At 35.1% G+C, this 14,505-nt stretch overlaps 2 protein-coding genes across 2 annotated transcripts; both read left to right on the plus strand.

Moving 5' to 3' along the window:
* Positions 1-2,096: 2,096 nt before the first annotated feature.
* Positions 2,097-7,721, plus strand: LOC125873225 (magnesium transporter MRS2-1-like). Its single transcript, XM_049554125.1, has 6 exons — positions 2,097-2,383; positions 3,324-3,929; positions 6,402-6,530; positions 6,616-6,957; positions 7,036-7,083; positions 7,286-7,721. The coding sequence occupies exons 2-6, from the start codon at positions 3,342-3,344 to the stop codon at positions 7,514-7,516; spliced, it is 1,338 nt and encodes a 445-aa protein (XP_049410082.1). The 5' UTR covers positions 2,097-2,383; positions 3,324-3,341; the 3' UTR covers positions 7,517-7,721.
* Positions 7,722-8,510: 789 nt separating this feature from the next.
* LOC125873434 (protein LPA3-like) lies at positions 8,511-14,073 on the plus strand (the record flags this gene model as incomplete). The annotated part of the gene is made up of 12 exons (XM_049554374.1): positions 8,511-8,899; positions 10,057-10,087; positions 10,262-10,354; positions 10,446-10,508; positions 10,807-10,918; positions 11,782-11,867; positions 12,175-12,233; positions 12,343-12,445; positions 12,543-12,603; positions 13,259-13,341; positions 13,424-13,504; positions 13,674-14,073. Coding segments are annotated over 12 exons (1,221 nt in total), but the record flags the coding sequence as incomplete, so codon positions are not given.
* Between the last annotated feature and the right edge of the window lie 432 nt (positions 14,074-14,505).

Below are 14,505 nucleotides of genomic sequence, written 5' to 3' on the forward strand. Positions count from 1 at the left end.
TGTATATAAGTAATTTTCCCAACAAAAAACGGGAGGTTGAAAGTGATAAATAAAAATAAAAATAAAAATAAGGGACTTTATATATCTGTTTCATCAGATCATTATATTCGTAAAAGAAAAGGCAAAGACAATGAACAATAAAAAAAAGGAAATTTAAATTATGACCTAGCTGTCAATTATTTAAAAATCAAAATTCGAAGACCAATAGATATAAAATTTATTTTTTTTATCGATTTATATTTTGATGATAGTTTTACTCGGACACTTATATTGGTACAAGTGATATACATAGTATAGTATTTAATTTAGGTGCAATCTAATAAAAAAAACCACCATTATCTTTAAAAATATATATATATGATACCTATAAATTTATAATGTTTATGTCAATTTCGTGTTAATTAAGAAGCACGAATCCAGCCTAAATAAATAAATAAATAAAAATTTCTGAAAGTTAGATGTAAAAGGAATAATATTCGGCCACATATAAATAAATAAAAGAACAGAAGATATAGAGGAGTAAGAAATACAATTTAACTTTTAAGATTTTTTTTTTTAGATTTTCTGCAAATTACGTAAATTAGTACTATTACTTTACTNTTTGGACTCTCTTTAATTTTAAATTTTAATATTATATTATATTATATTATATTTTAAATTAATTTTTATTGGCCCACGGGCCGGCCCTACCTATATTTTTCAAGCCCCACAAATCAACAGGCTTATTCAGGCCGGGCTAAAAAGCCCTTTTCTTAAATAGGCTCTAAAAATCTTAGCCCTGCCCTATTAAATCCCGGGTTAGGCAAGGCCGGCCCAACGGGCCTAGCCCATATTGACGGCTCTAATTTGGAGGGACAAAAAGCTTAATCTCAGTGGATCGTAACAGCAAGATCACTCTATCACTTACAATATCCTGTCGCATAATGAAATAGTTCGATATGAATTGAATATAATAAGTTGAAATCCAAAAGGTTCAATTTGTAACCAAATTAAAATCTTGACATTTTAACTACTCAAATTGGTGGATTTAGTCAATTTTAGACAAATAAAGTCAAATTGAATCAATAAATGAGCATAACAACTTGTACAAAACATATTTCGTTGAATTAGGACGATTAATGGTCTAATATCATCTCAAGTTTGAATAAATTAGACAAATTTTACTTTTGAATTAATTAGTCTAATAAATGTAAAAATGAATAATTAATTTTCATTTGATCTTCAACTGATAATTATTTTAGATCAATTAGATTTAATATGCACGATAATTAAAATGAACGGATCGAAGCAAGTTCTGAAGTCTCTTTCTGAGTGAAGCAAAGCCGGTGGGGCTGATGGGTGATGACTGATGCTGGGATCAGGGATGTACATGTATTTAACTTTATTTATTGTAGATGAAGACATTATAGTTGTCACTTTCAACCCAAAAAATACACATTAAATTGCAACTAACAATTATTGATTGATTTAATTGACAAACATCATTGATGACCTTTGGGACTGGGATGCGTGAATCATGTCGTTTTGGTTGTCATAGAAGAAGCACCGTGGCAGCACAAACAAAAAACGGAGGTTAAAAGTGATAAATAAAAATAATAATAAGAGATTTTATATATTTATTTCATCAGATCATTATATTAGTAAAAGAAAGGCAAAGACAATGAACAATAAAAAAAAAAGGAAATTTAAATTATGACCTAGCTGTCAATTATTTAAAAATCAAAATTCGAAGACCAATAGATATAAAATTTATTTTTTTTATCGATTTATATTTTGATGATAGTTTTACTCGGACACTTATATTGGTACAAGTGATATACATAGTATAGTATTTAATTTAGGTGCAATCTAATAAAAAAAACCACCATTATCTTTAAAAATATATATATATGATACCTATAAATTTATAATGTTTATGTCAATTTCGTGTTAATTAAGAAGCACGAATCCAGCCTAAATAAATAAATAAATAAAAATTTCTGAAAGTTAGATGTAAAAGGAATAATATTCGGCCACATATAAATAAATAAAAGAACAGAAGATATAGAGGAGTAAGAAATACAATTTAACTTTTAAGATTTTTTTTTTTAGATTTTCTGCAAATTACGTAAATTAGTACTATTACTTTACTCCTTAGGGCTGAGAAGAAATCCGTACACTCATTGCTCGATACTAGTATATCACCTTTGGTCGGGTGCCTGACTTCTACGTTTTTCCCGGTCGGCGATTTTCCGGCGTCGCACGTGGCGGCGGAGCTACAGTGGCAGCTCTGACGGAAACCCTAACGTATAGTATAATCGAGTCGAAAATTGGACTGATTTTAGGCCGCAGTATCAAATGAGGGCTCGGTTGATTGGATGACCACCGCTCTCCCGATCTACAGGTGAAGGTTTCCTCCTATTTTCATTTTCGTTGATGATTTACAGTAAGCTTCAATTCAATTGCTCAAGCGTATTTTTTCATGTTAGTTAGTTTCAAAGAAAATGTTTTTCTGTGGAAAATACTTTCCGTTTTAATTCAAATGTTTTATTTAGGAAATCAATTTCTGGTGTTGGATTGGGTATTAAAGTAGCTGACATGTAGTAATTGTACCGGTGTAGGACTTGGTATGAGAAAAATATTTTCTTGATAACTTTTTGAGTTTTGATTAAAACAAGTAAGATTGAGTAAGAGTTGGACCTTGGACGTTTGTAGATTGAGTAAAAATGGTATCTTCTTAAGTGAAGAAGTCATTTGAATACATTTTGACATAGATTGCAAAGGTAACTAAACAGTTCTAGGGAACAGTCTCCTTCGTACCTAATTCATTCTTGACGTCATTTAACATATCTTTCATAGTATACAAACAACTTATTTCACATAAGCTGATTTGGAATGCTGTTAAATCCAAAAACTAATCTAGCAACGAGGTATTGTGTTGTGTTACAGAACTTGATAAGGTAACGTAATTATTATCCATCTGCCAAGATTCAACTTATTAGAGACTGGGCTGGACACATAGGTAAAAGCAAAATGATATTCGATACTTTCGAGGAAGCTTCTGAAGCTGGACATAGACCAACTGTGTTTTTAAATACATTTGATGATGTGTATAGAGTTAGTATTGAGGTCTAGTAGGCAACTTCAGCCATTGAAGCTTCATGTAAGTAGAGGCTGGCATAATGAACCAACTTATCTAACTACATGGCCCAACAAACTCGATTAAACTTAAAGACGGAGTCAGTAGAGAATTATTGCTGGGCATGGAGGTTTCTTTCACAGTTATTAGATTGGGTTTTCCAGTTCTTTCTCTTGAAGCTCATTAACTTCTTCATTTATTCCAGATTCTAAAATCTTCATTGATGGCTGAAATAAAAGAACGCTTGCTTCCACCAAAACCTGCATCAGCAGCAAATCTTAGAGAAGTATCTTATAGGCCGCCTACCTCTGGTCGTCAACCTTTTCAAGGTATAGATGTCTTGGGCCTTAAGAAGCGAGGTCAAGGTCTTCGATCATGGATTCGGGTTGATACATCTGGCAATTCCCAGGTCATTGAGGTTGACAAGTTCACTATGATGCGTCGTTGCGATCTTCCAGCTCGTGATCTACGTCTATTAGATCCATTGTTTGTTTATCCATCAACAATCCTTGGCAGGGAGAAGGCAATTGTTGTAAATCTTGAGCAGATTCGATGTATCATTACAGCTGATGAGGTTCTCCTATTAAATTCTCTCGACAGCTATGTCCTGCAGTATGTTGTGGAGCTGCAGCGGCGGTTGCAAGCTGCAGGAGCAGGTGAGGTTTGGCAGTCAGAAGGTGAGTTGAGCAGAAGAAGAGGAGGCAGGAATATTGAGAATATGTTTGGCAATCCGTCACCGGATTATTTGCCCTTTGAATTCCGTGCTCTTGAAGTTGCACTGGAGGCAGCTTGTACTTTTCTTGATTCTCAGGTATTTAGCAGAAAACACCATCTTGGGGACTTTGTTTTCATTTACATAAGAGTATGAGTATATCTGTATATGGTACAAGTTTGGCAATAAAAATCTGGTAAGAAGTTATGTCTGAGTAGCCTCAAGCTACATTTCACCTGTTGATATAGATATGCCTTAATGCAATACTATGCAAAGTCAAAGGGTGCCGATAGCATTGGTTGCTTTGGGAAGAGAAAGTTATAAAGATAGTCTTCCAATTTTCCAAGGTAATAGCTTGAGTTTCTTTTTATTTTCATAGCTGAGAAATCCTCAAGGGCCAGTGGTGGTGCATGGTTTGAAACTGGATGGATAATGGGGCTTCTTCTATACCCTTCCCCACTCAAATATCAGGCAAATCTGCGGCAGGATTCGAACCCATGACGTGCACCTAACTGTCACATCACACGCCGCACTCTTACCATTAGACCAAAGGCTGGGGTCCAGGAAATAGTTGAGTTACTGCTCAACATACTTAATAACCCTATATTCTTGCCTTCCACACACATTATCTCCAGCTGATTCAAAGCTTAAATATCATTTTAAATGTTGGAAGTATCTGACTGGACTAATAACTGAACTTAGGTTATAAAAGAGTTGCAGAGTGGTTAGGAGGCTCAATTTCGTTTGGTTGCCTCTCTGATGTTTGATGCTCTTGGGGAAATGGAGATGATGGTAAGTTGACCTCGACAGAGCACCGAGCTCAAACCAAAAAACCCTCCTTTTTATCACAAGGAGAAGAAAGAACATAATGGTTAACTAGTCATCAACAGGAGGTCATAAAAAAACTAGTTAATAGGAGAAAGCTCTGTAGCTTGGATGCCTAATAGAAGTTGGGAATCAATATATTCACTCGGTCTAGTCTGAAACTCTGAATTGATATATAAATACGTGACAAAAGCTAGTAACCACTTCACAGATACTTGTATGAGCATTAGAGCATCATTTTTAGATTTGCAGAAGAACTACATCTTAAAAGCTAAATAAATATGTTGCAGTTATTATATCTTGTTTTGTTTTGTGTGTTTTCATATGATTGTCTTAGTTTCATTTTTTTAATTATAGTTTGTTTTAGTTGCTCATTTTGGACAAAAAGCAGAGGTGGTGAAATAAAATGGGCAGTAGAAGCTAAGATGTAATTTGGTGAATTAACAAGTCTGAAAAGATAGTTGGCGGTCTTGAAGTTTGTGTTGTTGAATATGGCCCACTTCTCATTATTTCAACTTTCATATAGGATAGCAGCATTGGGTACTAACATCTCTTCCTGAGAGTCCGAAATCACATCAGTCATGAAATAGGATGGGAGGAGTAGTTGGTAAAGAGGCATATTGGCAGGTCATGATCCAGACAAAAATTGATTTGTCATTACTGACAAGCTGTTGACTGAACCTTGTCAAATAAAAGACAAGCTGTTGGCTCAATTAGCTGTCGCTCAATTATCTAGAACATCTTTAGAAAATACCATCCCTGTAGGAAAGCAGCATCATAAACGTCTGTCTTTCTTGATTTTGCACTCATGGAGAAGATAGTTCTATTTCATGACCATTGATGTTGGTATTATGATCTCTCTTTGTTGCAGCTGTTTATCTCGATCTGCAAGTTGTATTAGTTCTAATTTGAATTTTTTGTGGTTTGAGTTTTTCCAATACTTCCTCTGAAGGATCAAGTGGTACTGTAATTTCAGAAAGTCATTTATTTAATGGAATTTAGCAGAAAGGTTCACAGCGAAAAATGATCCAAAACAGTGTCAGTCCAAAGAAGAGCAGTGAGAGATATTCTCAATATGGCTCATTGATCTCTTTGGTCGTATTTGTATGTGTGGGAGGTACTCCGTCGTACTACACTGAGATTGATAAAGAGAGCAGGGCAAAGAGAATTTTGTTGGTTGACCTTAACCTAGAAAACTGCCATGACTATCCATGTGATGAAATGCATGATGCAAGAATCCTTACTTGACATAGTAAACTTCTAGACAGCCCTTATGATTGAAAAATTGTATCTATGGCCAAAAAATACTAGTTGACACTAGATTCCAAGAGATAATAGAAACAAGTTTTGTGGATTTCATAGTTTGCACATGTAAATGTTGCAACAAAGAGCTTGATCATATTTCGAAGAGAAAGAAGGATCTTACAAGCAAAATGTAATTAGAACTCATTTTGGAACGAATATCTCAGTTTCTTGAATACTCTTCACCAAAATGCAAAATCCATATTGCAAGAACACCGGTACCAACTTGAGCACCAACAGAACTACTGAAATGACTAACTGGGAACGAAGTGTGGTGTTACAATTTAATATATATGGTCATGACCTAGAACAAGTTGAATAAACAATTGTAACAAGTATTCTACAATTGGATATTCATAAGGTGGATAATTTTGTGGATAGTTCTGTATTATTTGGTTTGAGTCAACCCAAGATTTTGATTTTGTTTTCTTTCCAAATGATCAGGCAGCAGAACTAGAGATTGAAGCATACCCATTGTTGGATGAACTTACATCTAAAATTAGTACCTTGAATTTGGAACGAGTTCGTAGATTGAAAAGCAGGCTTGTTGCTTTGACTCGTAGAGTTCAGAAGGTATCCTAACTAATTGTTTTTTTTGGAATTTCCAAGCACAAGTTACTGATTATATTATCTTAACTTCTCACCATCTGTAATCTAGGTTAGAGATGAGATAGAGCAGCTTATGGATGATGATGGGGACATGGCTGAGATGTATCTCACTGAGAAGAAAAGGCGGATGGAATTGTCTTGCTATGGAGATCAATCGTTGCTTGGCTACCGGTCAACTGATGGTGCGTTGTCTTTGTCTGCTCCAGTTTCCCCTGTTTCTTCACCCCCTGAGAGCAGGAGGCTTGAAAAAAGCTTGAGCATAGCAAGAAGCAGGCATGAAAGTATGAGAAGTTCGGAAAGTGGAACTGAAACTCAGAGTATAGAAGAGCTGGAGATGCTCTTGGAGGCTTATTTTGTTGTCATTGACAGCACCCTCAACAAGTTGACATCGGTATCTTCTACAGTCTAATTGTGCATCCTTTCATCTTGTATTCCTTTTCTTAATCAAGCTTATTTTTTTCTGATACAGTTGAAGGAGTATATTGATGATACTGAAGATTTCATCAACATTCAACTGGTATGCATCATACATTCAAGTTGGTTTCAAATGGATTTTACTTTGCATTTGACTTGTTAAAACATGGAAGTTGTAAGATTAGACTAGTTAAAACACAGTTTATAATAATTTGATTGTTTTGTTTTCATGTATCATGGAGAATTCTTGTTACAGTAATTGTGTACATGTCATATTAAGTTGATTGACGATATTTTATTTGCAGGATAATGTCCGGAATCAGCTTATTCAATTTGAGTTGCTACTTACAACTGCAACCTTTGTGGTTGCCATCTTTGGGGTTGTGGCAGGAATTTTTGGGATGAATTTTGAAGTACCCATGTTTAATGACCCAAATGCATTTAAATGGGTCTTAATAATTACAGGTGTAACTGGAGCAGTGATATTCTTTGCATTTTTATGGTTCTTCAAATATAGAAGATTGATGCCACTGTAGATGCTCGAGAACACAGCCGATTGAGAATACACCCAGTGCAAGTAAAGAGGACTGCCTGCTGGTGATATTCGAAGCCATTTGACAGTGGATCCTATTTATGGAATAAATACACGAGCCTATGAGAAATAAGTGTTTCAGAGAAGACCAGTATCTGTCGATGCTATGTACCAGAAAAGCTGATGGATCTACTGAATTATGTGGTATCCACACCACTAGCCTAATAGTAGCTTCAAAGTTGTAGTACATCAGTCATTTATATTAGCATTGTATTCTTGGAGTTCAAAAGAATGAAAATGGGCCATTCTTGTAAAAGCAACCAGCTTGAAAATGCCAAAAACTACGAAAAGTGACTTTGATCTGCATTCCAACTGTTTCAGTGTCAATAAAGTGAACATGAAGAGGAAAGAAAAATACACAATTGAAGTGGTTTGTTTCTCAACAAAATGATGTGCCCATATTAGCACCCTTTCTCTGTTATATTTTTCTCAAAATCAAGCATACCTTTTTTTACATGATTCGTAAATCGCAGGGCATGATCCAAAGTTAAATCTTTGATAATCGAGATTCTACACCAAATAAAAGATCTTCAAACGCCAGCAACAACTTTGCTTCCTACCAAAGATTTTTTCATATCCAAGATTTGAACTCAAGATCTCTAGTTAAGAGAAAAGTTGCCCTATTCATTGCACCGATAAGTAAAAGTGAATGAAGGTGAGGTAGTACTAAATAGAAGATTTTCTTAAGTTTATTTTTGAGTAACCAATATGGTTTGTGGTGCACTGGTAGAAGTGTTTCACCCTTAATCAAAAGTCTCGGGTTCGAGCTTTGGGTATGAAGAAAATTTTGTTGGGAGCGCCACCCCCGAATGGGCCTTGCAGTGCGCAATCCGGATTTAATCGGAGCTCCAGTGTGTGCTTCCGGACATTGGGTGGGAAACCAAAAAAAAAAAAAGTTTATTTTTGAGTAGAATAAAAATATTTGCAATAAATGACCTTATCACCAAATCCAATGTTGGTTATATTTCCCTCCACTATCCACCACAACAGCAGCTAACCAACCAACCATTGCCATGGCCGTACTAACCACGGCCTTACAGTTACAGTCACTCCCTTCTTCCTTCCCTCTTCCTCGCTCTCCCTTTATCTCTTTTTCCTTTTCCCTTTCCCCCATTTGCCAACTCCCCCACTCTCCCAAAACCTCCGGAAGATCATCACTACCCTCCTTGAAGGGAATTCAGTGCATCAAGAATGAAGTGGGAGCTGACCCAAAAAAAGGCGTCAGTGTTTACAAGCCTAAATCATACCAAGTCCTTGTTTCTGATGCCGCAAATTCTCTTTTTTATGCCCTAAATGACGGAAAGACCAGACTCGAAATTGACTTCCCGTAATTCTCCCATCTCATTCTTCACTACTACTGATTAATGGTGGTGTGGGTGTTTTCAAGATTCCTATTTGACTGTTTTATCCCTCCTGATAATACTTGTGCTATAGTTGTTTCATAAATTTCTGCTTGTTACTTTCAAGAAATTCTCATAATTGAGTATTAGAATGAAAGGGGCTGCTACTTTGGGGTTGAGGTGTAGTAAAAGTAGTTGCTTTCAAGAATTAGTCTTGTATTTTCTGCTGCACGGTTTCCTTATTTATGATTCTTTACTTGTTACTATGTAGCAACTAGGAAAGTTGAAATTATTCCAACTCTAAATCACCCAAATGGAACAAAGGTGAAATCTTTTGCATCAAAACACTGTCAAGGCAGTGGGGGATCAGCTCAAATTTAAGTGGTGGGCTGGACTTGTAATCACTTTTTATATTAAAAAAAAGTGTCCAAAACAGCACCTTCCTCCCACCAGGAGGTGTCCCAGCATAAGGACATAATGTTAGAAGTATAATTTGTGGATTACATTTTTGTACATATGAATAGGTGACCTAGATTCTGTTGCAATTCCTAATTGTTGTTTATTTGATAACTTTTTCAACTGATGAGTATGGTTCCTGTTATAGAAAATGACAAAAAGTAAAGGAAATTCAGTGTTTATATTTTGTTTTCATTAAAGCTGAAATATATGCTAAAAGTGATGAACACTTACCATAATCTAATCTAAAGTCTCATTTTTAAATCAGTTACAGACCATGGCGCCATCATATTTTAGATTGACGACTTAGGGTGTTAAGTTATATTTAATTTGCTCTGAAAATATTCAGCTGAATGTATCCTCTATTGGAAAATCCGTTATGTCCTTCTGTATTTGAACATATCCGTACTGTATTCTGGGATATGTTTGTATGATGTCATTTAAAATGAGTTCCTTCTCCCAAAGAGTAAGTCAGGTCGTGTTCCAAATCAGAACACTTCAAGGTCTTTCAGGTTGTTGTCAGCTGTGTATTAACTTTTGACGTTGAATTGTCAATACATTCGTGAAGTTTGATAGGAATATAACCTTTTTGATTACATGCTTATTATTTCAATAATAAGTTTGTCATAGCTTCTTTCCTGACAACGTTTCCTGTTTGTTTCAACGCTCCATTGGTTTACATCTTCAGGCCCTTGCCCACCAGCATTTCTTCTTATAAGGTATCATTTTAACTTGTCATAAATTTTGATATTTTAAGTAACTTGCTGATGACATCATATTGTTGTCGGAAGTCATTCTATTTTTCTGGATAACTATCATCTCTCATATTTTGCATATTTCTAATTATGTGACCTTGCAATGAGCTCATCTCTCAAATTCCTGAAAATGTGAAGGGGTCTTCGGATGAGTTCAGTGATGCCAATATCCAACTTGTACTAGCTGTTGTTAAGAAGCTTCAGGAAAAGATGGAAACTAGAGCTTGTGTGGTGAGAAGAAACTTTGTCATTCTTTCTTTGTACAAGCTATGATTCACTGATATGCACAGAAGCAAATCTGACAAGATCCCTCAATTTGTAGGTGTTTCCTGACAAACCAGAAAAGCGTAGGGCCAGCGATCTTTTCAAAGCAGCTCTTGACTCGGTACTGTTAACTCATTGTAGATTTCAATTTTCATTTCTGATGCTGTGAACCATAACATTTTGTTCTAGTAGGGAATGCCTTCTGTGTAAGTCGGGTGCTCTCATCAGTTGGTTTGTCTTATCTAAACCTCTCCTTGAAATTAGAGATGAATGATTAACTTTGAAAAAACATTTTAGATGTTCATGATATAGTTCGATTCATCTTCTTTTTCTTTTTGCATTTTGGAGTTGCGTTCTTCCTATCGTTTCCTCATTCTCGCAAAAATCTCATTGAAATTATCATGCTTTCACTCTTTCAGATAGATGGCATTACCATTGGATCCTTGGATGATATTCCTGGGGGCGCTGTGACCTCATTCTTCAGATCTGTAAGGAATACACTGGACTTCGATTTTGAGGATGAGAATGAAGGTTAATTTCACAATCTAACTGTTCTTATGTTTCCAACTCCTTCATCAACTTAGCCACTGTTGCACAATAACCCAGTTCTCTTAAGCTGTGACAATAAATAGATCCATTTTGGTTTCCACATAAGCTTCCTTTCTTGTTCTTTTCCGGGAGAGGAGAGGGGAAGGTGTGATGCAACATTCTTAGAATCTTGTCAAGTGTTTTAAGGATTCTAAGTCCTTATGATACAAATTAGAAAGTCTACAAATGCTAGGTTACTGTATTGCATTTAACTTCAAAAGAACTCAAGAACATCAACAGATTGACATGAGTCATGTGTCTTGCACTGATGCTACCTAATCCTGTCTCAAATTCAGCTGGACCCTTTCTCCTTTAGCATTTGCAGTATTTCCCAACCAGTTTGTTTTAGTCATTGAAAGTATTCATGTAGGAAATCTTCTTTGGATAAAGTTATGCAGGTATTAGGTAGGAAGAAAACAAAAATCTTAACCAAACATTGTATATGCTATGCTAAGTTTTATACGGAGATTAAGTCTCTTTAAAACATCAACCAAGCAATGTAATAAATTATGCAGAATTTTATACATGGTTAGATTACTCCCGAGACACCAACCAAACGGGCCATTAGGATTAAAGTGGATCTAGCTGTTTTTTCTTTTTTACATCCATTGTAATTTTTTTGAAGCTTTTAAAGCAATTGATGGTTCCTTTCTCTTGTTTTATTAACACCTAGACCATTTACAAGGAAATAGTTACTCAAAGCTCAAAGGAATAGCTTGGTTCCGGGTTATTGCAATGGTCATCAATTTTTTACCTATGCTATGTGTACTATACCTATAAAGCTTCATGCATCTTTATTGTTTCAGGTCGTTGGAAGTCTGACCAACCTCCTACACTATATATATTTATCAACTGCAGCACTCGTGACCTTTCGTACATTGAGAAGTATGTGGTAAGATCTGTTGGTATTAGAAAGTCATGTTATCTAATTTTCACTTCCAAATTTGCAAGAAATTGTCTCCGATAAAAATCAAACTTACTAGTGTACCAATGTGTGATCATCCTTATTTCAAATGTATCATTTGTTCTGGGACATGTTTCCTTTGCTCTTACGCGTAATCTACCTTAAAGTTGCTTTGAACACCCTTTTAGTATTCATTTTATTTGTTTATTCCACTATACTTTTAAAATAAATGTTTCTTCTCTGTATTTATTCAAGGGTTGATGATATTGACATCCATTGCATTGACAATGTACAGGGCAAATTTGCTGCGTCAACCCCGAGTCTCCTTTTCAATCTCGAACTTGACACCTTGCGGTAATAAATAGTGTTCCCCGTCTTTGATGGATATTTTTCTGATTAATATATGCTATGGTTAGTTCCTCGATGATATTCTGATTAACAATAAATTTATTCAAAATTGCAGTGCTGACCTGGGTATTATAGGCTTTCCACCAAGGGAATTGCATTATCAATTTCTTTCTCAATTCACCCCCATCTTTTATATTCGAACAAGAGAGTACTCAAAGGTGACAATTTTGTGATCTTGGTTTTATGTTCATCTATCTTATATCGACCTTGTAAGTCTGTAATGCATAATTTCTTTTTTTCTTTTTCTCATGGAAGACAGTTGCAGTGGAACCTTATATAGTGAACTACAATGGAGCTCTCTTCCGTCAATATCCTGGTAAGTTTTCATTCTTGTGGTTATACGCTTATTTAGGGATTCTGTTACTTCTGTTTCATTATTTCCCTATATTTGTCGACTTCCTCTTCTTGTTTCTCAATTGAATTTCCTTCTTTCTGATATCAAAATATGAGTGCAGATTATTTTCTTGGTGTTCACTCCAGTAGAACAATAGTTGAACAGAAATTTGAGGATAGAGTATACTAGTTGTTTAAGTAAGTTGAATATATGTGACTTGTAAATATCTCTGACCCTTCTAAGGTTACTATATGCCAAGTCTATATTACGAGTGTAAAATAAATCTGATCCTAGGAACTGTTTTCTCGCTTGAAAATGAGGTGAGAGAAGAAAATGTAAATTAGGACGACATACTGTCAAATTAATTCTTTGCTTGTTATAGTTATTCGTGGAACTCCACAATATTAAGAATAACTTCCCTTTTAAGAAAACTTAAATGCTCTAAATGAAACTGAAGCATTTGAAACTAGATATTTAACATCATGTAAGAGTAATAGATGTAACATTTTTTTGTTTCATTAGAAGTGTCTATGTCGTTTCTGATATTCAGGCTTCAGCGCATTCAGGTACTTTTGTAAGATTGTGTATGCACTAATATGGAATACCGACAACCTTTAGCTTTGTTTTAATATTGCAGGGCCTTGGCAGGTGATGCTGAAACAGACAGATGGTTCTTTTGTTTGTGTGGCAGAAAGTGCAACTCGCTTCACTCTTAACGAAGTAACTATACATCTGATTCATGCAACTTGTTCTTCTTAATAACTTTTATGGTAAATAAGCTGCCCAAAACATGTTATGACAGACCAAGGAAGAACTATTGAGAGTCCTCGGACTGCAAGAGGAGAAAGGAAGCTCACTTGAATTTCTCAGAAGAGGATACAAGGTCTCTTTATAGTAATTTTGAACTTACATAGTGTTTGTGTTTTTCCCATCAACAACTACAGTTTCTTTCATCGAACTAATCTCTTCTCATTGCTTATCCTATGAAGATTAGTAAAATACGCAATAGATTTGAGAATATGTTTGACTGATGCTTAAATGCCTTGCTGTAGACTGCAACCTGGTGGGAAGAAGATATTGATTTAGAAGCATCCTCTGCATGGCGTAGTTGAACAGAAAATTGCCACAGAAGAAGAGGATGGCGGGTGGGGTGGAGATTTATAACACACTCAAGTGGTGGAGGACAAGCTACTAAATCACCAAATTTGTTGATCCAGCATTTCCTTCGTAAAAATGCTCTTTGTATTTATTCTACTTTATAGTAACTTGTACTTCAACTAGAAAGAAGGTTGTCTTAAAGAGACAAGTCCTTTAAAGTTTGTTGGGGCGTCCCAAGCTATGAAAAAAAGAATGTGTTACACTTTATTCTCTTTTAGCTCTCTCATTGTTTACTTCTTTCTCTTTCAAAAGTGTAAAGGTTTTCCTGCGCATAAAGAGCCTTCATTCTCTTTGTTTCTTTGATTGTTCAGCTCATTTGCACTTCTATCCCTATTTTGTGTAGTCTAATTTTTTATTCATCATAATAAACAACTTTTTTGTGAGGTCACTAGATATAAGTTTGATTATTAAAGGACAAAAATTAAAAGAGCAACTTTCACATAGCAAACACAAAAACCATATTTGTATGTTATAGCTATAGTTTGCATAATTACGCCTCATAGCAAACTTTATGTTTGCTATGGCTATTTCGCTATACATATATACAAAAGAAGCTGGCTATTTTTCTATACATAAATACAAAAGAAGAAATTGTATAATTTGTTTCGGTATACATATACAAAAGAATCAATTGTATAATATGTGTTTGTATAAAGCGAGAAAGAGAGAAAGACAAAAGAAAACTAGGCAGGAGAAGATCGTATTTGTATAATCATAAGTGTATAG

Source organism: Solanum stenotomum, chromosome 8 (genome assembly GCF_019186545.1).
Source record: "Solanum stenotomum isolate F172 chromosome 8, ASM1918654v1, whole genome shotgun sequence".
In the NCBI taxonomy this organism is placed as follows: Eukaryota; Viridiplantae; Streptophyta; class Magnoliopsida; order Solanales; family Solanaceae; genus Solanum; species Solanum stenotomum.

Excerpts from the sequence above, each read along its gene's own strand:
- LOC125873225 (XM_049554125.1), top strand. The coding sequence starts at position 3,342 with ATGGCTGAAATAAAAGAACGCTTGCTTCCACCAAAACCTGCATCAGCA. Across the intron at positions 6,531-6,615 it reads TGACTCGTAGAGTTCAGAAG|GTTAGAGATGAGATAGAGCA; the intron begins GTATCCTAACTA and ends TCTGTAATCTAG. Across the intron at positions 6,958-7,035 it reads CCCTCAACAAGTTGACATCG|TTGAAGGAGTATATTGATGA; the intron begins GTATCTTCTACA and ends TTTCTGATACAG.